Source organism: Aulostomus chinensis, chromosome 13 (assembly GCF_037954235.1).
Source record: "Aulostomus chinensis isolate RoL2024-O1b breed Wild chromosome 13, RoL_Achi_v1.0, whole genome shotgun sequence".
Classification (NCBI taxonomy): Eukaryota; Metazoa; Chordata; class Actinopteri; order Syngnathiformes; family Aulostomidae; genus Aulostomus; species Aulostomus chinensis.
In genome coordinates, this window is record NC_141332.1 from 3692250 (window position 1) to 3716094 (window position 23845).

General features: G+C 44.9%; 2 protein-coding genes across 3 annotated transcripts in view; both read left to right on the plus strand.

Moving 5' to 3' along the window:
- Window positions 1–493: 493 nt before the first annotated feature.
- LOC147250501 (trypsin inhibitor ClTI-1-like) lies at window positions 494–3366 on the plus strand. The gene is made up of 4 exons (XM_086222788.1): window positions 494–636; window positions 1208–1272; window positions 2940–3046; window positions 3236–3366. The coding sequence occupies exons 1-4, from the start codon at window positions 588–590 to the stop codon at window positions 3285–3287; spliced, it is 273 nt and encodes a 90-aa protein (XP_086078914.1). The 5' UTR covers window positions 494–587; the 3' UTR covers window positions 3288–3366.
- An 890-nt stretch (window positions 3367–4256) lies between these two features.
- Window positions 4257–23845, plus strand: part of LOC147250502 (storkhead-box protein 2-like) — a 62531-nt gene continuing 42942 nt past the window's right edge. The window contains exon 1 of one of the 2 annotated variants that reach the window (XM_086222785.1): window positions 4257–5235. In XM_086222785.1, coding sequence (XP_086078911.1) covers window positions 4896–5235 — 340 coding nt within the window. In that variant the 5' untranslated portion in view covers window positions 4257–4895. Of the gene's footprint in view, window positions 5236–21498; window positions 22713–23845 lie in introns of those variants that run through there. The other variant, XM_086222786.1, reaches the window with a different exon arrangement.

The window sequence follows — 23845 nt, forward strand, 5'->3', positions numbered from 1 at the left end:
GACAACCCTCAACCCCTAACTATCTTGACTGCTTTGTAACAAAAAAACTAAAGAAAAAAAAACTGCTTACCCAACAAATCCAACTTCAGGACAACAAAGGCTTTCTATTCTATTCTATTCTATTCTAGGTATGGGTTTGTTCTGTGTTTTAGATTATAGGTCTTGCACAGTCTGTCTGGTTTGGAACAAAAGTATGAAAAACGTTGAAAAATGTTGCAAAACCTGGTGGGGGGCAGAGCTTGGGATTTCCAGACCTGTTTAGCACAGCGAACAATCCCTGTTTTTTGTTGTTGTTTGCCTGTTTTGGTTTTTTTTTGCTGTTGTTGTTGTTTTTTTACATTGCTTCAGTAAAAGTCTGCACTCCCTGAGCTCTCTTCTAGTCAGATGTTTGTTTTTCCAGACTGATATTCCTTTGGTCCAGTGGTGTAATCTTGTGGCCCTGACTCTGGTGAGCGTCACCTGGCCTTCACAACGCAGCCAATCAGAGGAAAGCTCCAACCTTTTGTAGGCAGAAACCATCATGTGAAACACACACCTGTTGCTGAAGACATGTGGGTAAACAGGACGCCATTCAGGGACCAGAAAACATGAAGCTGACTGTGCTGTGCGGTTGTGTCCTGCTGCTGTGCGTCTCCGGTGAGTTCATTAAAACCTGAGTCACTTTGTGTTGGATTCTACTGAAAAGGATCATCTGACAGGTCAATCTGGTTCTTCCTGTTACAGTTTTCAAGGACCAGCGGCATTCTAAAAATGAAACAAGCCAGAATACAGCAGTTGGCTACAATAATGTCAAGACAAGAAAGTTATAGTGGGTAGTTAAAAAAAGAAAATCAGCAGGGTTAGAGCACAGGACAATTAGGATCAAATGATTAGAAATAATGTCTACGGATTTTCAAGAAAATGCAGCTTCACTGATTGCTGAGAGATAAATGGACTGAGGAGGTGGTGTCTTTATCAGAGAGTAAAGTGATCAGTTCTCAGGGAGGGACGTGGGGGACGACTGTGGTGTGTTGGGAATGAGGAAGACTGATCTTCATCTCTTCACACTGTCTCAGTGTTAAGGTGACGGTAAGATTCCAGTTTTAGGGAGGCGTTAGGTATTCAGCCACGACTTATGGTAAAGGATGTGATGAGAGATTGCGTTCTGTACGAGCATTTCTTGTTGCAAGTATTGACTGTGTGTGTGTGTGTGGGTGTGTGTGTGTAGTCTTGTCCCTGCAGGGCGAGACTCCAGACAGTGATGAGAAGTATGAAACACTGCAACCCAGGGAGGTGAGACAAAAGGTTTATTTACTGTGTTTTCTGCCTTCATGACTGCAGAAACATACAGTGGTCAATTAAGCCAAATCTTTCAAAACACTAATACAACTTTGTATTAGATTGTTTTGTCCTCTGAAATATACCTCAAAATCAGAAGAGAGAGGGGCCCCTTTTCTCATCTTGTACCTCCTTGTCCCTCCCAACTGATGTGCAAGTGGACATGAGGAGTAAAGCAAAATGAAACATCTGTCTGCCGTTATTTCACGACAGATAAACAGATAATTGACACATCGGCAGTAAAGGAACACTCCCATATGTAAACCCCCGCTCGTACCATGGCTGGACTTCAACACTGCTGCTAGTTATCCTGAAAGGAGCGGCATCCACAGACTGAGGGGGTCATTAAAACAAATCAAAATACCTTTTTTTTTTTTTGCATCGTAGCACTCAAGTATTTAAGGGCAAGTCCACAATTCTCGACAACAACCTTACAATTGGTCCTGAAACTGACAAGCTGACGTCATCCTCGCTCAAAGTGTGGCAGTGGTGACGTCACTTAAGTCAGGGTAAACTGAGGATTAGCTTTCTTCTCATTAACTCTTGCAGCTGGCAGCTCCCCCCTCATTCTCACCAGCGATGGTTCCCATCAGACTCTGCAGCAGATCCTCAAAAATTCTGTTTAAATACACAAATAATTTGTATTCACATTCGTGTTCCTAGGTCTTTTTTTTCTTTTTTCTTTTTGGAGATGAAGTCTTAAGTCGTTGATTTATGTTGGCAATGTCACCCAACAAAACCAAAACGCATAAAAGACAACGGTGGAAGAAAAAAAAAGATATTTTCACAGAAACATGAACTCCTCAGCAGCAGCGTTCATTTCCAAAGGACGCGAGTGAAGTCAGGTCAGGTATAATGTGAACCAGCAAGAAAGCTGGACACTGCACATTTATTTATCTGCATGTATGTTCTTGAGTATATATTTAATTAGTTAAGTATCCTCAATGTTATTTATATCTGACTATCTGGTTAAAATCTAATTCTTTATGTCAGGCGCTAGACAGTTGACTGCCACTTTCTACATTTGGTCGTTATTTTGCTTTTTTTCCCTCCTTTTTAGAAGTCTTGTTGTGTCCCCATGTGTAGTTTTGCCCGTTAGCAGTCCTCTCTGAAAAACATGGATTTTGGATTTTCATAATAAAACGCTAAAAATTAGAACTTCTAAGTTTATAAATATGTGGGCAGTATTTTAGTTAGTCAGTTTAATCTCTTTGTAAAATATAACTTCAAAGTAGACTGCAAATGCGATGGCGTCAAACATAATGATAAATAAATTCAGGTGAATTACAGCAGCACGTGTGTGTCCATGTCATGGTTTTGTAAAAGCTCCCTTTTTACAACAATAGCAAGATGGAGTGCATGGAGTTGCACACTGTATACACCATCTTGTAAATGCTGTTTTTTGGTGGTGAAAAACAGTATTTCCTGGATGTACAATCAGGCATGGAGCGGGCACTTTCCTCTGCCCCTCGAATCAGACAGGAGCCTCAAGTGAAGCTGCTTTCTACATGCAGTCTTCTCACAATATAAAACTGAAACTTGAGCAGAAGCCTGACCTGAGGGCTCGAGCACTGAATGAATAGCCATGTGACCAGTAACCAGTACTGTGTGTCTGTGTCTAGCCAAACTGCGAGAGGTATGGACAAATCTGCACCAAGGAGCTAGATCCAGTGTGTGGCAGTGATGGAGAGACCTACAGCACTGAGTGTGTTCTCTGCCAGGAAAACAGGTACATTTTCTCTCTCTCTCTCTCTCTCTCTCTCTCTCTCTCTCTCTCTCTCTCTCTCTCTCTCTCTCTCTCTCTCTCTCTCTCTCTCTCTCTCTCTCTCTCTCTCTCTCTCTCTCTCTCTCTCTCTCTCTCTCTCTCTCTCTCTCTCACACACACACAAAACCAAGACAGTCTTTTTTTTTTCTACAGAAAACAGAAGAAGAATGTGAAAGTGGTCAGCAAAGGACAGTGCCCTTCCTAACATGTTGGTGGTGCTGTCGGTGGAGGCGGGTCACATCTGTTAGCTTTATCTGTCCGGCTCAATAAAGCTACATACTGCTCCATGTCTCCTGTGGAATTGTCCCCCCTCGTGCAATATATCAGAAGTTATTTTGCACCCTGACCCATGATGTGATGATTTCAAAATACATTTTCCTTCTTTAGCATTTTGACCAATTGATGCGTACCTACACTGTTACACAGAAGCACATCCACAATTCAGTTCAGCGCTACTAAAAGTTGGTGCACTCTACAGACAGAACAGTCAAAATACAAGTGGCAGCAAGAGCACAGAAGTACTCTTAACCGCCTTGTTTGTGAGCTACAAAAACACTGGATACTACATTTCCCATTATGATCCTTGATCCCATTGTCTATACCTCAACTATAGAATCCCCTGATTTTCAAATCCTATCTCCATATTTGGAATGAAGATTTGTGGAGAAAGTTCCTTTCTCATTAGAGGAGAACCACTGGGATAAGTTTTATACCCACATTATGTCATCACATGGTCCTGTTGTGTTTTTCGTGAATGAATGGTATGAAATTATGAACATGATGACTGTTTACTGACTATATGAATGTGAGTTGTAGGAAAATATAAATGATAAAAAGTTTCAAACTTTTAAAAACAGTAAAAGGGCGATAAAAACATTGTTATTAAAGTATAAGTACTGAAGCATGAAACTAGAGTGCATTAAAAGAAGTGCAGCAGTGAGCAAAAGCTAAAGTAAAGATATACGTTTTAGGGTTTTTTTTCAGAAGCTTCTCGTGGGCTGGCCTCCTTGATGCTGCTGGTATTGCGTTTCACAACTTTTGGGTGTAACTGACTAAATAACTCTTCTGCTGTCGGTATGAAAGTTTGAATATGATCATCCGTCCCTCCCCACCCCCAGCTCGCTGCTTCTTCAAAGTCTTACTTTGAAATGTTCCACGGAAGAAAGCGTGGAAGTCCTGTCGTCGTGGTCTTGACGGAGCTTGGCATCGATGCGTGGTGGAGCGTCGCACCTGGAGGAGGGAGGCAGACCCGCACCTCAGCTCAGCTGCGTCCTGGCGCACCGCGGTGGAGCGTGCCAGGCACGAGACGGTACCCACCGGCTGGAGAGGAGCGAGCTCGCCTCGTCCTCTATCCCAGAAGAACGGCTCTCCCACAAGACTTGATGCTGCCAAGCGACGAGGAAAAAGGGGTCTCACCGCATCTGTTGCCTGGGTGAATTCATTAACACGTTAGCATCCCGCTAACGACTTAACGCAACAACAAGGTTTACACCAAAAATCCCGCATGTCATCTCTCCGGGCTGGTGGGTTGCGGTTGACATGAGTGTTCAGTAAACACCAGGCTTGGTTCATGGCTGACACATTACGGACCTCAAAGGTGTAGGGATGGGTTTCATGTAAGGCGTGGAGGGTAACGGGAGCTAGCAGGCTAGCGTCATGGGAATACAGTTGTAGGCTGCTGCCCACCGTAGCTCCTAGCTACACCCTGCTAGCAACATGGACCGCTTCTTTCCCATTCAGCCCGACACTGTCGGAGAAAGGTACGTGCAATGATAATATTGCCCTCGGCAGCCAGCTAGAGGTCGACGCGACAATGGAGTCTTTCCTGCAGATAGCTCCCCACTCCCTGGCTATCGTGCTGTCCAGGGTCGGCGCTGGGGAGGCGTTGGGGGCGGCCGGTGTGTCGGAGAGCGACGAGCTGCCGAGACACCACACCGGCTATGAGATATTTGCCGATTTCAAAGCGGAAAATACCCAGCAACATGTGTGGAACCAGCGGATTACAGAAGCTGTGTCCGAGACCTTCTTTCTGGGATGGATAGACGAGCATGTGCTGCTGATCCAGGGGAAGGAGGACCACCTGGAGGTGCTGAGGGAGGGATGGATGCGTAGATCCCTCAATCCGCCTCGGGGATTCACCATCAAATATCTGGGTAAGGCCTCCCCATCAAGCACCTCACCTGGGTTTCACCCTACTTAAGATGTGTACATTTGAATGTGCTTCCTGCCACCTCCATCACACCAAGACACTCATGCTGCCCATCATGACATCATCTCTGTCATCACTACAGTCTCTGTCATCACCACAGTCACTGTCATCACTACAGTCACTGTCATCACTACAGTCACTGTCATCCTTACAGTCACAAGTCATCACTACAGTCACTGTCATCACTACAGTCACTGTCATCACTACAGTCACTGTCATCACTCCAGTCACTGTCATCACTACAGTCTCATCCCTACAGTCACAGTCATCACTACAGTCACTGTCATCCTTACAGTCACAGTCATCACTACAGTCTCATCCCTACAGTCACAAGTCATCACTGCAGTCACTGTCATCCTTACAGTCACTGTCATCACTACAGTCTCTGTCATCACAACAGTCACTGTCATCACTACAGTCACTGTCATCCTTACAGTCACAAGTCATCACTACAGTCACTGTCATCACTACAGTCACTGTCATCACTACAGTCACTGTCATCACTCCAGTCACTGTCATCACTACAGTCTCATCCCTACAGTCACAGTCATCACTACAGTCACTGTCATCCTTACAGTCACTGTCATCCTAACAGTCACAAGTCATCCTTACAGTCACAAGTCATCACTGCAGTTACTGTCATCACTACAGTCTCATCCCTACAGTCACAGTCATCACTACAGTCACTGTCATCCTTACAGTCACTGTCATCCTTACAGTCACTGTCATCCTAACAGTCACAAGTCATCCTAACAGTCACAAGTCATCCTTACAGTCACAAGTCATCACTGCAGTTACTGTCATCACTACAGTCTCTCATCACTACAGTCAAAAGTCATCACTATAGACACAAGTCATCACTACAGTCACTGTCATCACTACAGTCACAAGTCATCACCGTAGTCTCTGTCATCACTACAGTCTCTGTCATCACTACAGTCACTGTCATCACTACAGTCTCAAGTCATCACTAGTCACTGTCATCACTACAGTCTGTCATCAATACCGTCACTGTCATCACTACAGTCACTGTCATCACGACAGTCTCTCATCACGACAATCTCTGTCATCATTAGAGTCACAAGCCATAGTCACTGTCATCACTACAGTCACAAATCATCACTCTAGTCACTGTCATCACAACAGTCTCATCACTACAGTCACTGTCATCACTACAGTCACAGTCATCCCTACAGTCACAGTCATCACTACAGTCACTGTCATCCTTACAGTCACAAGTCACTACAGCAGTTACTGTCATCACTACAGTCTCTCATCACTACAGTCAAAGGTCATCACTACAGTCAAAAGTCATCACTTCAGTCACTGTCATCACTCCAGTCACAAGTCATCTCTCCAGTCACAAGTCATCACTACAGTCACTTTAATCACTACAGTCACAAGTCATCACTACCGTCACTGTCATCACCACAGTCACAAGTCATCACTACAGTCACAAGTCATCACTACAGTCACTTTAATCACTACAGTCACAAGTCATCACTACCGTCACTGTCATCACTACCGTCACTGTCATCACTACAGTCACAAGTCATCACTACAGTCACTGTCATCACTACAGTCTCATCACTACAGTCACTGTCATCCCTACAGTCACAGTCATCCCTACAGTCACAGTCATCACTACAGTCACTGTCATCCTTACAGTCACAAGTCACTACTGCAGTTACTGTCATCACAACAGTCTCTCATCACTACAGTCAAAAGTCATCACTACAGTCAAAAGTCATCACTACAGTCACAAGTCATCACTACCGTCACTGTCATCACCACAGTCACAAGTCATCACTACAGTCACAAGTCATCACTACAGTCACTTTAATCACTACAGTCACAAGTCATCACTACCGTCACTGTCATCACTACCGTCACTGTCATCACTACCGTCACTGTCATCACTACAGTCACAAGTCATCACTACAGTCACTGTCATCACTACAGTCTCATCACTACAGTCACTGTCATCCCTACAGTCACAGTCATCCCTACAGTCACAGTCATCACTACAGTCACTGTCATCCTTACAGTCACAAGTCACTACTGCAGTTACTGTCATCACAACAGTCTCTCATCACTACAGTCAAAAGTCATCACTACAGTCAAAAGTCATCACTTCAGTCACTGTCATCACTACAGCCACAAGTCATCACTACAGTCACTGTCATCACTCCAGTCACAAGTCATCAATCCAGTCACAAGTCATCACTACAGTTACTTTAATCACTACAGTCACAAGTCATCACTACCGTCACTTTCATCACTACAGTCACAAGTCATCACTACCGTCACTTTCATCACTACAGTCACAAGTCATCACTACCGTCACTGTCATCACTACCGTCACTTTTATCACGACAGTCTCTGTCATCACTACAGTCAAAAGTCATCACTACAGTCACTGTACAGTCAAAAGTCATCACTATAGTCACTCTCATCACTACAGTTACTGTCATCATTACAGTCTCTCATCACTACAGTCACTGTCATCACTACAGTCTCTCATCACTACCGTCACTGTCATTACTACAGTCACTGTCATCACTACAGTCACTTTCATCACTACAGTCTCTGTCATCACTGCAGTCACAAGTCATCACTACAGTCTCTGTCATCACTACAGTCACAAGTCATCACTACAGTCACTTTCATCACTACAGTCTCTGTCATCACTACAGTCACAAGTCATAACTACCCTCACTGTCATCACTACAGTCACTGTCATCACTACAGTCACTTTCATCACTACAGTCTCTGTCATCACTACAGTCACAAGTCATCACTACAGTCACTGTCATCACTATAGTCACAAGTCATCACTGTAGTCACTGTCATCACTACAGTCACTGTCATCACTACAGTCACTGTCATCACTACAGTCACAAGTCATCACTGTAGTCACTGTCATCGCTACAGTCTCTGTCATCGCTACAGTCACTGTCATCACTACAGTCTCTGTCATCACTACAGTCTCTGTCATCACTACAGTCACAAGTCATCACTGTAGTCACTGTCATCACTACAGTCTCTGTCATCACTACAGTCTCTGTCATCACTGTAGTCACAAGTCATCACTGTAGTCACTGTCATCACTACAGTCACTGTCATCACTACAGTCTCTGTCATCACTACAGTCTCTCTCATCACTACAGTCTCTCTCATCACTGTAGTCACAAGTCATCACTGTAGTCACTGTCATCACTACAGTCACTGTCATCACTACATTCACTGTCATCACTACATTCACTGTCATCACTAGAGTCTCTGTCATCACTACATTCACTGTCATCACTACAGTCTCTGTCATCACTACATTCACTGTCATCACTACAGTCTCTGTCATCACTACATTCACTGTCATCACTACAGTCACTGTCATCACTACCGTCACAAGTCATCACTACAGTCTCTGTCATCACTACATTCACTGTCATCACTACAGTCTCTGTCATCACTACATTCACTGTCATCACTACAGTCACTGTCATCACTACCGTCACAAGTCATCACTACAGTCACTGTCATCACTACCGTCACAAGTCATCACTGTAGTCACTGTCATCACTACAGTCACAAGTCATCACTCCCATCACTGTCATCACTACAGTCACTGTCATCACTACAGTCACTGTCATCACTGCCGTCACTGTCATCACTACAGTCACTGTCATCACTGCCGTCACTGTCATCACTTCCGTCACTGTCATCACTGCCGTCACTGTCATCCCTATCATCATCACTCTAATCACTACAGTCACTGTCATCACTACAGTCTCTGTCATCACTGTAGTCACAAGTCATCACTGTAGTCACTGTCATCACTACAGTCACTGTCATCACTACAGTCACTGTCATCACTACAGTCACTGTCATCACTACAGTCTCTGTCATCACTACAGTCACTGTCATCACTACAGTCTCTGTCATCACTACATTCACTGTCATCACTACATTCACTGTCATCACTACAGTCTCTGTCATCACTACATTCACTGTCATCACTACAGTCTCTGTCATCACTACATTCACTGTCATCACTACATTCACTGTCATCACTACAGTCACAAGTCATCACTACAGTCACTGTCATCACTACCGTCACAAGTCATCACTACAGTCACAAGTCATCACTACAGTCACTGTCATCACTACCGTCACAAGTCATCACTACAGTCACAAGTCATCACTCCCGTCACTGTCATCACTACAGTCACTGTCATCACTACAGTCACTGTCATCACTGCCGTCACTGTCATCACTACAGTCACTGTCATCACTACCGTCACAAGTCATCACTACAGTCACAAGTCATCACTCCCGTCACTGTCATCACTACAGTCACTGTCATCACTACAGTCACTGTCATCACTGCCGTCACTGTCATCACTACAGTCACTGTCATCACTGCCGTCACTGTCATCACTACAGTCACTGTCATCACTGCCGTCACTGTCATCACTGCCGTCACTGTCATCACTACAGTCACTTTCATCACTACAGTGTCTGTCATCACTACAGTGTCTGTCATCACTACAGTCACTTTCATCACTACAGTCACTGTCATCACTACCGTCACAAGTCATCACTGTAGTCACTGTCATCACTACTGTCACAAGTCATCACTACCGTCACAAGTCATCACTACAGTCACTGTCATCACTACCGTCACAAGTCATCACTACAGTCACAAGTCATCACTCCCGTCACTGTCATCACTACAGTCACTGTCATCACTACAGTCACTGTCATCACTGCCGTCACTGTCATCACTACAGTCACTGTCATCACTGCCGTCACTGTCATCACTACAGTCACTGTCATCACTGCCGTCACTGTCATCACTGCCGTCACTGTCATCACTACAGTCACTTTCATCACTACAGTGTCTGTCATCACTACAGTGTCTGTCATCACTACAGTCACTTTCATCACTACAGTCACTGTCATCACTACCGTCACAAGTCATCACTGTAGTCACTGTCATCACTACTGTCACAAGTCATCACTCCCGTCACTGTCATCACTACAGTCACTGTCATCACTGCCGTCACTGTCATCCCTATCATCATCACTCTAATCATTACAGTCACTTTCTTTAGTGTCCTCGCCATCACCACTATCATCCCTGCCATCCTCATTGTCATGTTTGTCAGCACTATCATCCTGGCACCGTCATTGTTAGTCTGACAACTACTGTCACTGTCGTCATCACTATTGTCTCTTTCAGCAGTCACTGTCAATGCTGTCATGACTCATTGCTCTCATTCCATCCACTATCATTACCGTTATCACTATCGTCACTATAATTACTGTCGCCATCATCACTTTGTTCACTACCATTGTCTATGCCATCAATATCATCACAGTCATCATTGTTGTCGTCATCATCACTTTGATGGTGATCATCGTCATCACAGCCTGCTGGACACTGTCTCTCTTGTGTTCAAACTCTCACAGCCAATCAAGTCTCTCCATCTGATCAGCTGATTGACATCTGACTACAGTATGATGGACAGCGCTCAGGGACCATCTCCTGTATCGCGTTGTCATGACAACAGATTTGTTTAGACAGAAGTTGAAGTGACTGCTTGGAATGCTAATCTATATAGTAAGGCCACTGTTGATCATGATTTGGGACATCTGCAGGTTTCAGAAAGTCCTACAATTAAAAAATTAAAATAAAAAGAAGAGGAGCTGTTTGAAAGATGTTTTTTTCAGGGACATTGTTGGCCCCTGAAATATAAAGAGAGCGTATGTTTCGAGAGAGGATTGTTCAGATCTTCAGCCTCTGTCGTGTAGTGCCAGGCCATCAGTCCGTAAAGCAGTGGCTGGGGATGATCTTACTCATCTATCCATTTTACACCACTTTGCCTGGTTGCATAAATGTAATTATATGATCATGAGTTATTTTGATGTACTGCTTGGAATTACTGGAAGAAATGTGATACAATAATTGAATCATATAGTCATACTTTTTGACTGTTTTTTCCATCAGACTTTCATAGTTTTGGTTGGTATGGTCTTGAAATGGTTATTATTACATTACTCTCCTCATACATACTGCAGCTGTATGAAGCCTGCTGTTCAAAATGACTGAGGTGGTGGTGGAAAAATAGTTGGTGTCAAGCGCTCTCTCTCTCGCTCTCTCTCGCTCTCTCTCTCTCTCTCTCTCTCTCTCTCTCTCTCTCTCTCTATTTGAAACTGACTCATCTGATTTGGGAATCCACCAGGATTCACTGCTCTGAATCTGTTGCTCTCTTCCATTCTTGCGCTCTTTTCCCCCACTGGTCATAAGTTTAAGACGTAATTTGAGATTCCACAAGTGTTGACTGTCTGAATCTTGTCGATCTTTTTAAGTGGGGGTTAGAGTTTTGTAGGTTTGACAAAGCAATCTTCTCAACTCCGGTCCTTGATTGAGTGGATTTCACCTGCATTGGCCTGTTCACTACGCTGTGATATTAATGATCATAGCTGGTTGCAGACAGCGTCTTTATTCAAAGATGGTGTGGGATGGTGTCAGGTCATGTGACTGTCCTTGACTCTTGTCCAGAACCAGGAAATGAGGACAGCCACATGGACTCCTTTCCAGCTGTTGTCAGCAGATTTGGTCTCACGGGTACAAACGCAAAACCAATCCACTTCTTTTTTTCTTTTTCTTTTTTTTTTTAACCTGTGAGTGAACTCTCAAACTTTGAATAAAAAGTGACGTCCTTATCACTGCGTGGCCTCTTCACGACTTCAGAACACAGGGAGACATACGCATGTATTTAGCCTGAAGCTAATGCTTCCCGATGGCCACCAAACTGCCCAGATATGTAATAGTTTTGCTGTTAGTAGTCAGTTAGGTGCAATAGTGAGCATGAGCCAGTTGGTTCCACCGATTAATGGTCATAACCGAGGGATGTAGCAGTGAAAAGTAATCTTTGTGAGCTCAGGAGAACCTATTTGTAAGTACTTTTTGGGTGACGTTTTACTTCAATGCATGAAGGCCGAACTGGAAAGGAGGGAGTCCATGGATGTGGTCGTGTCACCTGTATTCAATCCGCCTTACACTCGAGCGGCTCTGCTGGGGTCTCGAATAAGTGCAGCGTTCAGTTTTCGGTTTTTCTCATATTTTTTTCCGGTGCATTTTTTTCATTGTGTTTTCAGTTATTGTTTCAAATCAAACTCTCTGGCCCACTTTATCATGAAGAGCACAGGTGCGCCCAAAACTTCAGGGACCTTGGAGCAGTGAACAATGGCTAGATTAAAGGCCCCATGATCCAGTGGCTCTGGATGCTAAGTTTAGCAACTGTCTGTTCTCTCACTGGTGGGATTTGGTTAAAGTAAGTGAGTATCAAGAGTCAAGCTTCTTTTCTTAACAGGCCGGTGTTGATCCGTAACAGCTTAATAAGCTGCGCATCCATCAACTGGTTCAAGGTGTTCTCACCCAGTCCCTGTGAGAGTTCTTGGCTGCCAGGACTTTTTGAACACAAATATAACAAAGTTCAACTTCGACAGTTCCTTATTTAAGTCTGACTATTCAATGTGGTAGAAAAATAAAGGTCTCGTAAGCCTCAGCTTGACTTGAACATTGTGCTCATGTTTGGGAGGAAATGAAACCATGCAGATGCACTTTCTCGATGCATCCATCGTTTGATTGGAAGCTTCCTCTGTTTCAAGAGGCCTGTATTTAGACCCAGTCAAACTATAATTAAACGTCTCGGTGTGCTCGGCGTGCTCAGACAGCTGAAGTGTGATAGGTTGGAGCAGGTGCCAGACAGTCATCAGTGAGCTCTTCCAGTAAACTTTCCTCCGGTTCCTCCAGGAGCCTGAGACTCCAAAATTGATCTGGGATCAGGGCCCAGATCAGATCCTGTGCGTGTTTCTTAGCAACAAGTTTTGGATACCAACTTTTCCTATACAGGCGACTGATCAGTGGCCAGTTGCCTCAAACTGTGATCTGAAGGCAACGGCTCTTTGTGTTTGTGTTTTAATTTTCTTTTTTTCGGTCTGTAGACTATGATGTGTCGCTAGGATGTCTCTGCAGTGCCACATTTGAAGTTGTACTTTGACACACAATGAGATTCTAACCAATAGCGCATCTTCCTGTGACTTGAAAATTGCAGTAGGTCTTATTCTAACTAATCTGGATTGATTGTGGAGCCCTACATGGAACCGTAGTTCTCATGTTGTTTCAGCGGTGCTGCACCTGTGCTGCACCTGTGTCATGATGTAAACTTTCTTTCAAACAAGGCTGCAGCTTATTTGTGATTCTATCTAAATAGATGTGCATGTCTGTGGATGTGACGGCCTGCACTCTCAGAGTATGGAGTATCTTCAAGTTACGCCTGCCAGCTTTCCTGATGTGGACAGCATTGTTTTTGGTCGTATGACTACCAGACGTGCAGACTGCTGAGTGACCAGTGGATGCCGACAAGCAGGAACATGACATGCAAGAAGATGTTGAACTGGTGGCAGAATAAAAAGTCCTGTCTTTTATATTGTGATACTCATACATTGACATTGACCACAAAGATGCAGTGTGCGACCGATCTGTATCAATACTTCAGACAACACTGAGAAAAGTAGGAAAATGTGAGTAAACGCTAGTAAGTCGAAGTGCAACACTGCAAATGTCCCTTTTACCACATCGTGCAGCTCTACTTAAGAGCACTTCTTAGATGAACAGGAGCGTATCGAGAGACTTAATACGTCACCAGTGAGACGGTCAGGATCTCTTGATAGAGAAAGGCTTTGTGGGGAACTGGGTATTCTCTGTGATACACTGCACCATGTAGTGGTGTTCACAAAGACAGGTCATCCTCATCCAGACCCCATGGGCAGAGCGGGGAAGTCCTGCCCTGTGGTGTCGCAAGGGGACGTTAAAGACGCCGTGTCAGCCTTTCATAGCAATGAAGCGGGAATTTATGTACTTTGTATACTTCAGAAGTACAGGATCAGTTAGAATACAGTACTGTATGAGCTTACATAAGGGTTTGATTGAAAACGACTGTAGTGAAACTCTTCTTCCTTAGCCAGCAGTCATAGTAGTAGTGCAGGTGTGTGTGTGTGTGTGTGTGTGTGTGTGTGTGTGTGTGTGTGTGTGTGTGTGTGTGTTGGGTTTTCTGCTCCAATTAGAGAGGAGAAAGGCAGGAGTGCCATTAATAAAGGTCTCATTCTGCTCACCACCACAGGCATTAACACACACACACACACACACACACACACACACACACACACACACACACACACACACAATACGGGTTTAATGGAATGGAGCAGCCACTAATGTACATGCCCGGACAGCCTACTAAGATCATGTGATCACTGTGTTTGTCCAGCTGCTAGTTTGTCTGTGGTGAATATCTATAACACAGAACCGGTGTGACACCGTCCATGCATGGCTGACAAATGAAAGGAAGCTACAATCAAGGGTAAGTGGTACCACAGCGGGGGCCACCAACTCATTGTCACTCCAGCATTTTTCCACCTGTTGTTGCGTGTGATAACAGGGGCAGAGCCTGCACCGGATGACCACTCGCCAACATGCAGAGGTCAGGAGCAGCATAATTCACGTGAACCGTAATCCTTCCCAAATGTGAAGACTATAAATCCATAGTGCTCAGCCGCTGCAACCAAGGCAGGAGGGAGAGCTGCGACAAACAGCTGACTGGGTGAATAAAGAACAGTCAAGGCGTTGAATATCACTATTATTATTCTGTAAGGCACGGGTAGCTCTGACCACAACCACCTGTGACTGATATGAAGTGAATGCTGACATGGCTGAAGTTGGCTGCACCCTGTCTTCTGCCGTTTATGTTTACTCTTGGATTTGTAAAATATTTCATCATTTTAGAAAGATTTTATGAATTTATTTCACCCATTTGTATTTTTAAATTGAAACCAGAGACCAGACCACTAAGCTGTGTGTTCACTGAGCTCTCTGAAGGAAAGGCTCACCGGTGAGCCCGTCAGGGACTCTTGGCGAGACAGGGAAAGGGAACTTTTTTTAAAAGTGGAATGGAAAGTTTTCTATCTTTATTTAATTTATGAATGTGATAAAACGGCGAAGGAGCACTTTACACCAGCAGCTCACGACACTGCAGCTGCAGCTGTGGGATGCTCAGTGGGCTCCTGGCCCCACAGCCGGGGAACGTCAGTGGACACGGTGGGGGAGGCTGGAGGAGAACCCCCTCCATCTGTTATCTCGTCCAGAACCGATGATGGAAAACTTTTTTGCAGTGCCAAGCTGGGATTCATCCTCCAACCATCCTCCCTCCGCTGCACCCACCCCTCCACCGTCACTTGCCTCCACAGTGGTTATCCTCAACTCCATCGTGCAGGGAAGGGAATTTATCTACTGAACATACTGAAGCCTCGATGGCGCTCGAAAATGGTACTGAGTATTTTCCTTATCAAGTTAAATATTCAAGTATGATAAACAACTAAACATGTTTTAGTTTTGGCCCCGGCTTCAGTGTCAGTTCTCAAGTGAGTGGTCGCACCACCGGTGTGAGAGACAGAAGGACCTTCATGGGTGCATTTAATTTCTATTTAAACACGGAGTCAGCATCCGTGCACAGTGCAAAGTAAACCAAAACATTTCAAATACGTCACCGCCGAAGCATTCAGAGTGAGAACTAAACACACAACCCCTCAGAGGGAGATCAGATGATAAACTTGATCAAGATACCGTCGCTGCTGGCAGAGCTCGCACACAACTTTTACACACAAATGTGCTGCCGTCCGCCCAAAATTCAAAGTGACTCCTAAGGAAATAAAAAATACTTCCAAATGGGGAATTTCTGATTGCCCAGGGTTCAGATCCCTGTCTGTGTGGACACGTTTGGTAACTTGGGTAGTGAACTTTTCGGTACTTTTGACCTACATTCCATCATCCAACTAGCAAGTGACGTAACGGCCGTCTGTTGTGTGTTCAGTGCCGCGGATAATCAGGGCTATAAAATGAGAAATTTAATCAAAACCGTAAAGAAGAAGGTGACCTGAGACTTATGACAACATCTTTGTTAGACACAGATTCCCACGAAAAGCACACCATAAATATTTGTGGGTTTTCATTTAAAGAATAATGGGGAAAATGTAACATTCCTTCTAATATCACAACATCAGTCAAATCATAATGTGACACTTTTTCTGAATCATACAGCCCTGCCTCAGCATTCAGACTGTTGCATTGACATGCCAGTGTTAACCACGCTACAGCCCCCCAGGGCTGCTGGGTCATTGTCCCCTCTACTCTGCTCTGGGACTTTGTCCCTGTCAGGCTCCCTCCGCCATTTATTCAACTCCTCTCTATGATGCTGGTTGAACAAAATCAACTTCCTGTTGTTTGCTCTGATGCAGCAGTTCTGTTTTTCTTTGTTAACATGAAAAATCCTGTCCTGTCTCCACATGGCCTTGAACTTCTCATCGTGTTGATTAAAAATGATGAGTCAGACAAACAAAGGAGAAAGGAGACGGTAGACCCAGGTTGGAGGCAGGACTCTCCGTGGTTGCATGCACATACAGCTGGCAGCTATGAGTGGTAAAAGTAATTTTCCTCCTGATGAAAGGCCTGGCGCAGCTCAATTACTCTCTCAGGTCTCCTCATCTGCCTGCACACGACCAAGTGCACGTGTGTGCGTGCGTGCACAAACAGAGGAAGGTGTGTAGTAACCACATAGCTGTTGTAACCCGATAGTCTGACTAATGCAGCTTCACACACACACACACATTCCCGCAACACTGGTGCACACACACCTGTTGCAACACCCCTGAGCCAGACACAGGAGCAGAGTTGAAGATGGCCGGGGTCAACCAACCACCCAGACCCACGGACACTGGTGGAATGGAATGGTTGTCTGTCTCTATGTGTTGGCCCTGCGATGGACTTGCGACCCGTCCAGGGTGAATCTCGCCTGAAAGCCGCTGGGATAGGCTCCAGCCCCCGTGACCCTTAACAGGATAAGCGGTAGAAAATGGATGGATGGAAATTCATGAGAAGCTGCACGTGTGCATTAGGAAGTAAAGCGGTCAAACAAGTTGGATTTTGGGTTTGTTAGCAGCTAAGGTGGCGTTATCTGCAGCTGATGGGAGTCTTGTTTTCTGATCCAGCTGGTGCCACTGCTCTCAGTTTGGAGTGGTTGTGGCTTCACCAACCTCCCCAATGCAGTATCCTTGCAAGTCCACTAGATGTCAGCAGTTGACAGTGAAGCTGGTTTAGTTGGAGCCTGCCAGTCCGTCTTTGGTGGTCACTTTGTCAAATAGCAGAAATTATTGACATGTAACCATAAAACAATAACCTTTGCCTTTACTACAGAGAAATCCAACTTCTGTGTGTTTTCTTGCTGCATTTTTCACAATTTTCTGATATTTTATGGGTAAGATTGTCCAAATTAGTCAGTAGTGAAAAGAAAAAAAAAGGTAACAGTGTAGAGTTGAAGATTGTACCACCAGAATGTGCTGGATTTACACAAGCCTACTACAGAGCTCTCCCTGTCGATGGTACAGCATATTAGGAGGCGCCCTTGGCGATAATGTTGAAGTGCCCCTGAGCAAGAAAACTGAACCTCTGATTGTTCCTGATGAATAGATTGGCACCTTGAATGCCGGCCCCTCCAGATTTCAGAGACTCACCATCACCTCTTCAGGAGCAAAATGGCATTAAAAGACGAGAAAGATGTTCCCCCCTGTGCTGGAGAGGCTGTGGCATAACAGGGGACTTTTCCCACATCTTCTGGGACTGTCCTAAATTGTTAAAATTCTGGGAAGAGGTGAAACGACAAATAAGTGAGATTTTAAAAATAAATAGACCAATTGAACCACAGCAACTGACTTTGGGTACAGCATCAATAATTGATTTAGGGAAAAAACAGGTGTTTTTGCTAAGGGTTCTTCTGTTAATTGCACATAAAATGATCACAGTAAATTGGCTCAAACCCCACCCACCCACCCTGGACCAGTGGTACCAAAGGCTTAAGGATGTAAACTGCATGGAACGCATAACAGCAACCCTACGACTTCAGACTGACTTATATCTTGAAAAATGGGCACCCGTTATAATGTATTTGGAGAGATGAGAATATTGTCTCTATTTAACTGGGCTGGATGGTATTTTTATTCCTTGTTTTATTGTATGTTATTTTATTTTATTTTTCTCCCTCTTACTATTGTGGACATAATTAGACCTGCAAAGAATACTGTGCATTGAGTACCTTGTCATAAGGTTTTGGAATGATGTGTGTGACTCTGTCAAGGAACCTGTTCTAATAAATGTTCCAAAAAAAAAAAAAAAGACGAGAAAGATGACTTGATAACTTGCTGGTAAACAAGGTCCCCTGACTCAAGCAAATTTACGTGTGAAGTCTAACAAAAAGGCAGATTGCTTTGTTTACTGTGCACCATTGCAATCCGCTTGCACAGTCAGTGAAGTCAACATTTTGAAGCATTTCCATCATCTGTGTCTGCTTGGTCTTGTAGTGGCCTGCCGTGTCTCTGCCAGTCGCTGGCTCAGTCAGATATTAGGACGCTGCTCTCGCTGCTGCCTTCTCACTCCCTCAACCATCCAATGGCTTTTCCTAATGATTGAGAAGAGGGTAGGTCTTGCGGTAGATAGCGTTTGTCTTCATTCGTCTCAGACAGTGCAGGACCCTCTGTGGGTGGCTCGCACTGTCATGCCTCTGTGCATCGGAACCTCACCGGACATCCTTGTTCACTCCACAGCACTTAGTGTCTCTTCATTCTGCGCAGAGGCTGACTGGACTTTACCCTCTAACTGTTATGTAGCTTCACAAACTTGAGGTGAGAAAGCAAATATGCACATTTTGAATATGTGGTCAGCAAACTCAAATACGGCTTGTTTCTGGGCTTTCTGAGATCCTTTAAGCTGTGATACTCAACACACTTGTTGTTCATGGATGAAGTCCTTTGTTAAGAAGTGGCATGACAGATGAAAGTGTGGTGTGGTTGGTTAGTGCGAGATTAATTCTGCTGTAAACTGCTGTGCAGTGGCAAGCCACACTCCTGGACCCTGGATCTGTCTGTGATTCAAACATCACAGTCCAAATATTAGCATGACTCCCATCGCTTGGACGTCTAGCACACTTACGGCCTTATAACACAAACTCACAGACATTTGTGTCCAAGTTGAAACAAAAGTCAGGTACTGTTGTTGATCGGGCCGCTAGGGACAAACACAAGCGGTTGCTCCTGCTGATTTTTGCTGCAGATTGTTGTGTAATACTGATGTTGTGGCCAGCTGGGGCCTCAGATGCTACAATAGGCTACCTGTTGTCAGGCCGGGGATGTAAGCGCCTCTGTTGCGACACTGTCACACTGACTCGGTCTCTGTGTGTAATGAGAGGCTAATTTAGGTTGCCTCGGGTTGCTTCTGTTGATTTGCACGTGTTGCAGAACAACCAGGTAGATGTTACACGTTCTACCCCTGACAGAAGATCCAGCAGTGTTGCAGTATGAAGGGACACACTGGACAGAAAGGACGTCATCTTCAAATGGGTGTCTGCTCATGTTGTCCTTGCAAATATTAACAAAATGTTTTGAAATAGCCACATTTTTGTCATTATAACTGTGGAAATCAGATCGCACCACAGCAGCCTGAGACCCTGATGTTTCCCTGAGTGTTTGTATCATTTTACTCAAATCTACTGCTTTCATAATCTGCCCTTATTACTAACCTAAAAAAAATGATGCTTGTAATCCAAAACCACCCTTAAAATGGAATATGAAATTTATTTTTTTCCCTCCATTTTAGAAACAAAATTTGAATAGAAAGCATTCCACAAAGGGAGGGTAGGCAGCATCTCGTGAGGCTGTGTGGCACTGGCAGGACCATCTGTCTCAGGATGTGTCTTTATTGCTTCAATTAAAGAAAACACATGCACAAACACACTTGTACGCATCATCGTGGAATGTTGATAATATCACGTTCCATCAAGACTGCACTGCCTTGCCTGCTGTGTAACGCTTGCAGCCAGACAAGAGAGCCACTCTTCTGAATGACTTCAGTCTGTGTTCACCACGCTTGGAAGGAGAGTTTTTGTATTTGTGAGGGTTTGTTTATTTTAAAGAGGAGGGGAATACAGCTGCTGTTATTGTACTAAAAAATACTGAGTATAAAAACTGCAGTTATTGTACTGTGTGACCACGGAGCTCAGTGGATGTTGTTGAGATGCTACAGCTGTTCTGAGCCTCTGATGAGCTGATGAGATCAGGCAGGGCTGCTAGCTTGGACCCGTGCCACCGAATCATCCTGAAAACCACTACTCGCTTGAACGTCTCTGAAGTGGTGAGACGTATCACAGAAACTGGGTTGTGTAGAACTACCCGCATTCAGCTGGTCCTGCACTGTGACCCGAGAGGATGTCGGTGACATCAGGAGAACAGTGTTTTGGCTGTGCTTCTCACACCGCCAAACTGGAACAGATGCGAATTTTGTCTTTGAGCTAACTTTACGTGCAATCAAACCACGGGACAGTTTGCTTCATGTTCAGTGTGTGTTCATGATTATATTCATGGCCTCAATTTAAATCAAAAATAGTTGTCATTATTATTTTACACGCAATCTTGCTAGCCCAAGTTTGTACAGAGTTACTCTGACTCCAGGATGGATTCTCACAGAACGGCCACTTCTCAGATAAAACAATAATAAAGACGCGTTGGCGTCAGTAGCAACAGCATTGGCACGGATGTGTGCAACTCTGTTTTTTCTAAATCACATTCTCCTGCTGGCTTAGGTGTATTTGAGCCAGAGCGTTGAGCTTGAGGGCTTCCATGAGCCAGTACCACTCACCAACTGTCTGTTGCCTGTGTTGCTGTGTGTGTTGCAGCATTTGGTCAGTGTGCTGCTAACTAAAGACTCACCCTAAGAACCCGATGCTGATTGGCTGGCTCATGGATCTCTGGCGTCTGTCCAACTTGACTTTCAACACACGTATACACACGCGCACACACACACACACACACACACACACACACACAAATCTCACTACACAACAGGACATGAGTGTGTATGTGTTTGGGTGTGTTTTCTGTGAATGGGCAGCAGCCTCCAGCTTTACCAACAGGGAGACCATGGGGGTGGGCTGACGAGAGAGATACTAGTTGACTGACAAGAATCCTGCCTCCCCTCCCTCTGCTGCCTCCCTGCCCCTCCCCTCTGTCCTCCTCTCCCACAACAGTGAGCGATAGAGTGAGCGCAAGCAGAGAGACGGAGAAAAGCGAAGGGACGAAAGAGAAGACAAAGGAGAAGCCGAGGCAGCTCTCGCTCCGCTCTGGATTAACCCTTTCTCACTAGTGTTGATTTTCCTGGATTTCTCTCTTTAATGCATCTTTCATCATCGCTCTGCCCAGCTGCAGCACAGTCTCTCATATAAACAGACGCGTACACACTCTTTTTCCCAGAGGGTAGTGTTAATGCAGTCCTGGAGGAATGGTCGTGGATGGATGGATGTAGAAAAGAGGAGCGTGTCTGCTTTTCCCATGGATATTTTGTTGTTCTCTCTCCTCCCTCCGCTGGCTTTCTTTTGTGTTAGCGTCCCCCTCCCTCCTTCTCTCCTTCCCTTGCTTGGCTGCACAAGCTTTTGTCTCTCTAACTGGGATCCGGGCTTGTCTTTTCACCGCTGTCCTTATCCTGAGACCTCCTTTGACCCACACAAGCAGCACGTCCCCCCAGCCCTCATGCTTCTGCCTAGGCAGAGATCAGACGACTCTGAGTGCAGGCTAGGCTAACAGCTAGCCACTGAAGCGCTGGAGACACCTCCTCTTGACACTGCTAAGTATATGTTTGTGTGTATGTGTGTGCATGAGTGTGTGCATATTGACATCCCAGCAGAAGCTTTAGCTGACAGATGACCGACTGCTCCATCATACACTTGCTGTGACCTGAAAGGAAGGAGGGAAGCAGGAGGGAGGGGAGTCAACCTGCTCTCCTTAACTGGCGCTGTGGATTTTCGGTCATGTCAACAGTGACATGACCATGATGAAGTCTGGAATTCTTTATTTCAAAACATGGTGGTTGTTTGATTTTCACGAGTTGATTTTGAACCACTAGTATTGCAGAATGGAATTCACGTGAGGAGCTGGGCACTTGCAGCCTTGGGACAATCACTTGGCCCAGATATCCAGAAGTTTGGTTGGTGAACTCAACCAGTTTGACTCAATCTTGTAGATAGGCTCAACCTCAGTCTGTGGTGAGGATGAAGAAGTCCAGCAGCAGCACACTGAGGCGGGCTTGGCCCAGCTCTGACCTGTCGGAGCGCCTGCGGCCACCATCAGCCTCTGTAGAGCCTCACAGGAGCCGGCGCTCCCACAGCGAGAAGGACTACAGAGTCCACAAACACAGCAAGAGGAAGCACCATCCTCCGCAGTATCTGTGTCAGAGTCCACCTGCATACGTACACACAGGTACTGGTCACACGCTCGTGCACGCACACACACACACACACACACACATATATATGTATATACAGATCAACTCGCCAAGGTGAAAAAACTGGCTAGCAGTGGTGTTATGGTGCCTTTATGTACAGCATCCACATGTAGACGTGAGCGCTCACCATCACGACAGTCAGCGTGATGCACGACACGAGTGACTCACACTCTAATTCTTGTGATTTGGGATCTGTTTTCATCGAGCAGGGATTCAGCTTTTTATGCTGGCTTCATGTGCAGCCTGTGGTAAACAAGGTAGTATCACAATGACGTCATCAGGGGGGCAAAGCTCCTCAAGAGCCACACAAGACATTATGTCATTTTTTAATTTCACACTGTATGTAGCGCTAACCGGTCGAGTGATCCTTATGTGCTGTTTCGTATTTACAGTCTTCATTTATAGCATAGATGGAGACAGGTGGAGAAGAAATCCTTACTTCAGTTTTTACATCCCGATACTTGGCCGGGGCACCTAATGGTGATTGTTGCCATGGATACGGTCCAGTGTTCAAACCACGGTAACTATGTCACGGGTTCCAGTTATCCTGGCCGTCGTGTGCAGCACTTGCGTGTCGTGTACATAAATCAGAAAGAGCGAATCTTGCAGTCGACCGACGTTTGAACATTTCCCCTTAGTAGAAGAACCAGCAGGAATTTAGTCTGTGTTCACCGCTGATGGTATCATTGTCGATGACATCAACACACAATATGAACAGTTCAGCTGTCAGCGTTTCTACAATTGTAACAAGACACTAAATTATTCACTGCTTGGTTTTATTTGTTCAGTGCCAAAATCTGCTGACATTTACCGAAAGAAACAAATAGTGAGCGGCAAATTTCATTTTTGAATTGTTGGTTCACATTAGAACTTTTACACCTGAAATTTGCACGGGTCATGGTTATGTTTTTGTCACACTGTGTGCGCTGCAGCGTGTCAGTGGTGCAACTCATAAATAACCTTCAAACGGTGTTGTTTTGTAGAGGTTATAGGCAGATTGCTTTATCACAGCATGCATCACTGAGCCATCAGCAGTTATAAAATAATGCGAGTATTGATATTGGCTGTTAATGATTGTAGCTGAGGCTGAACTACTGACAGGATCCTG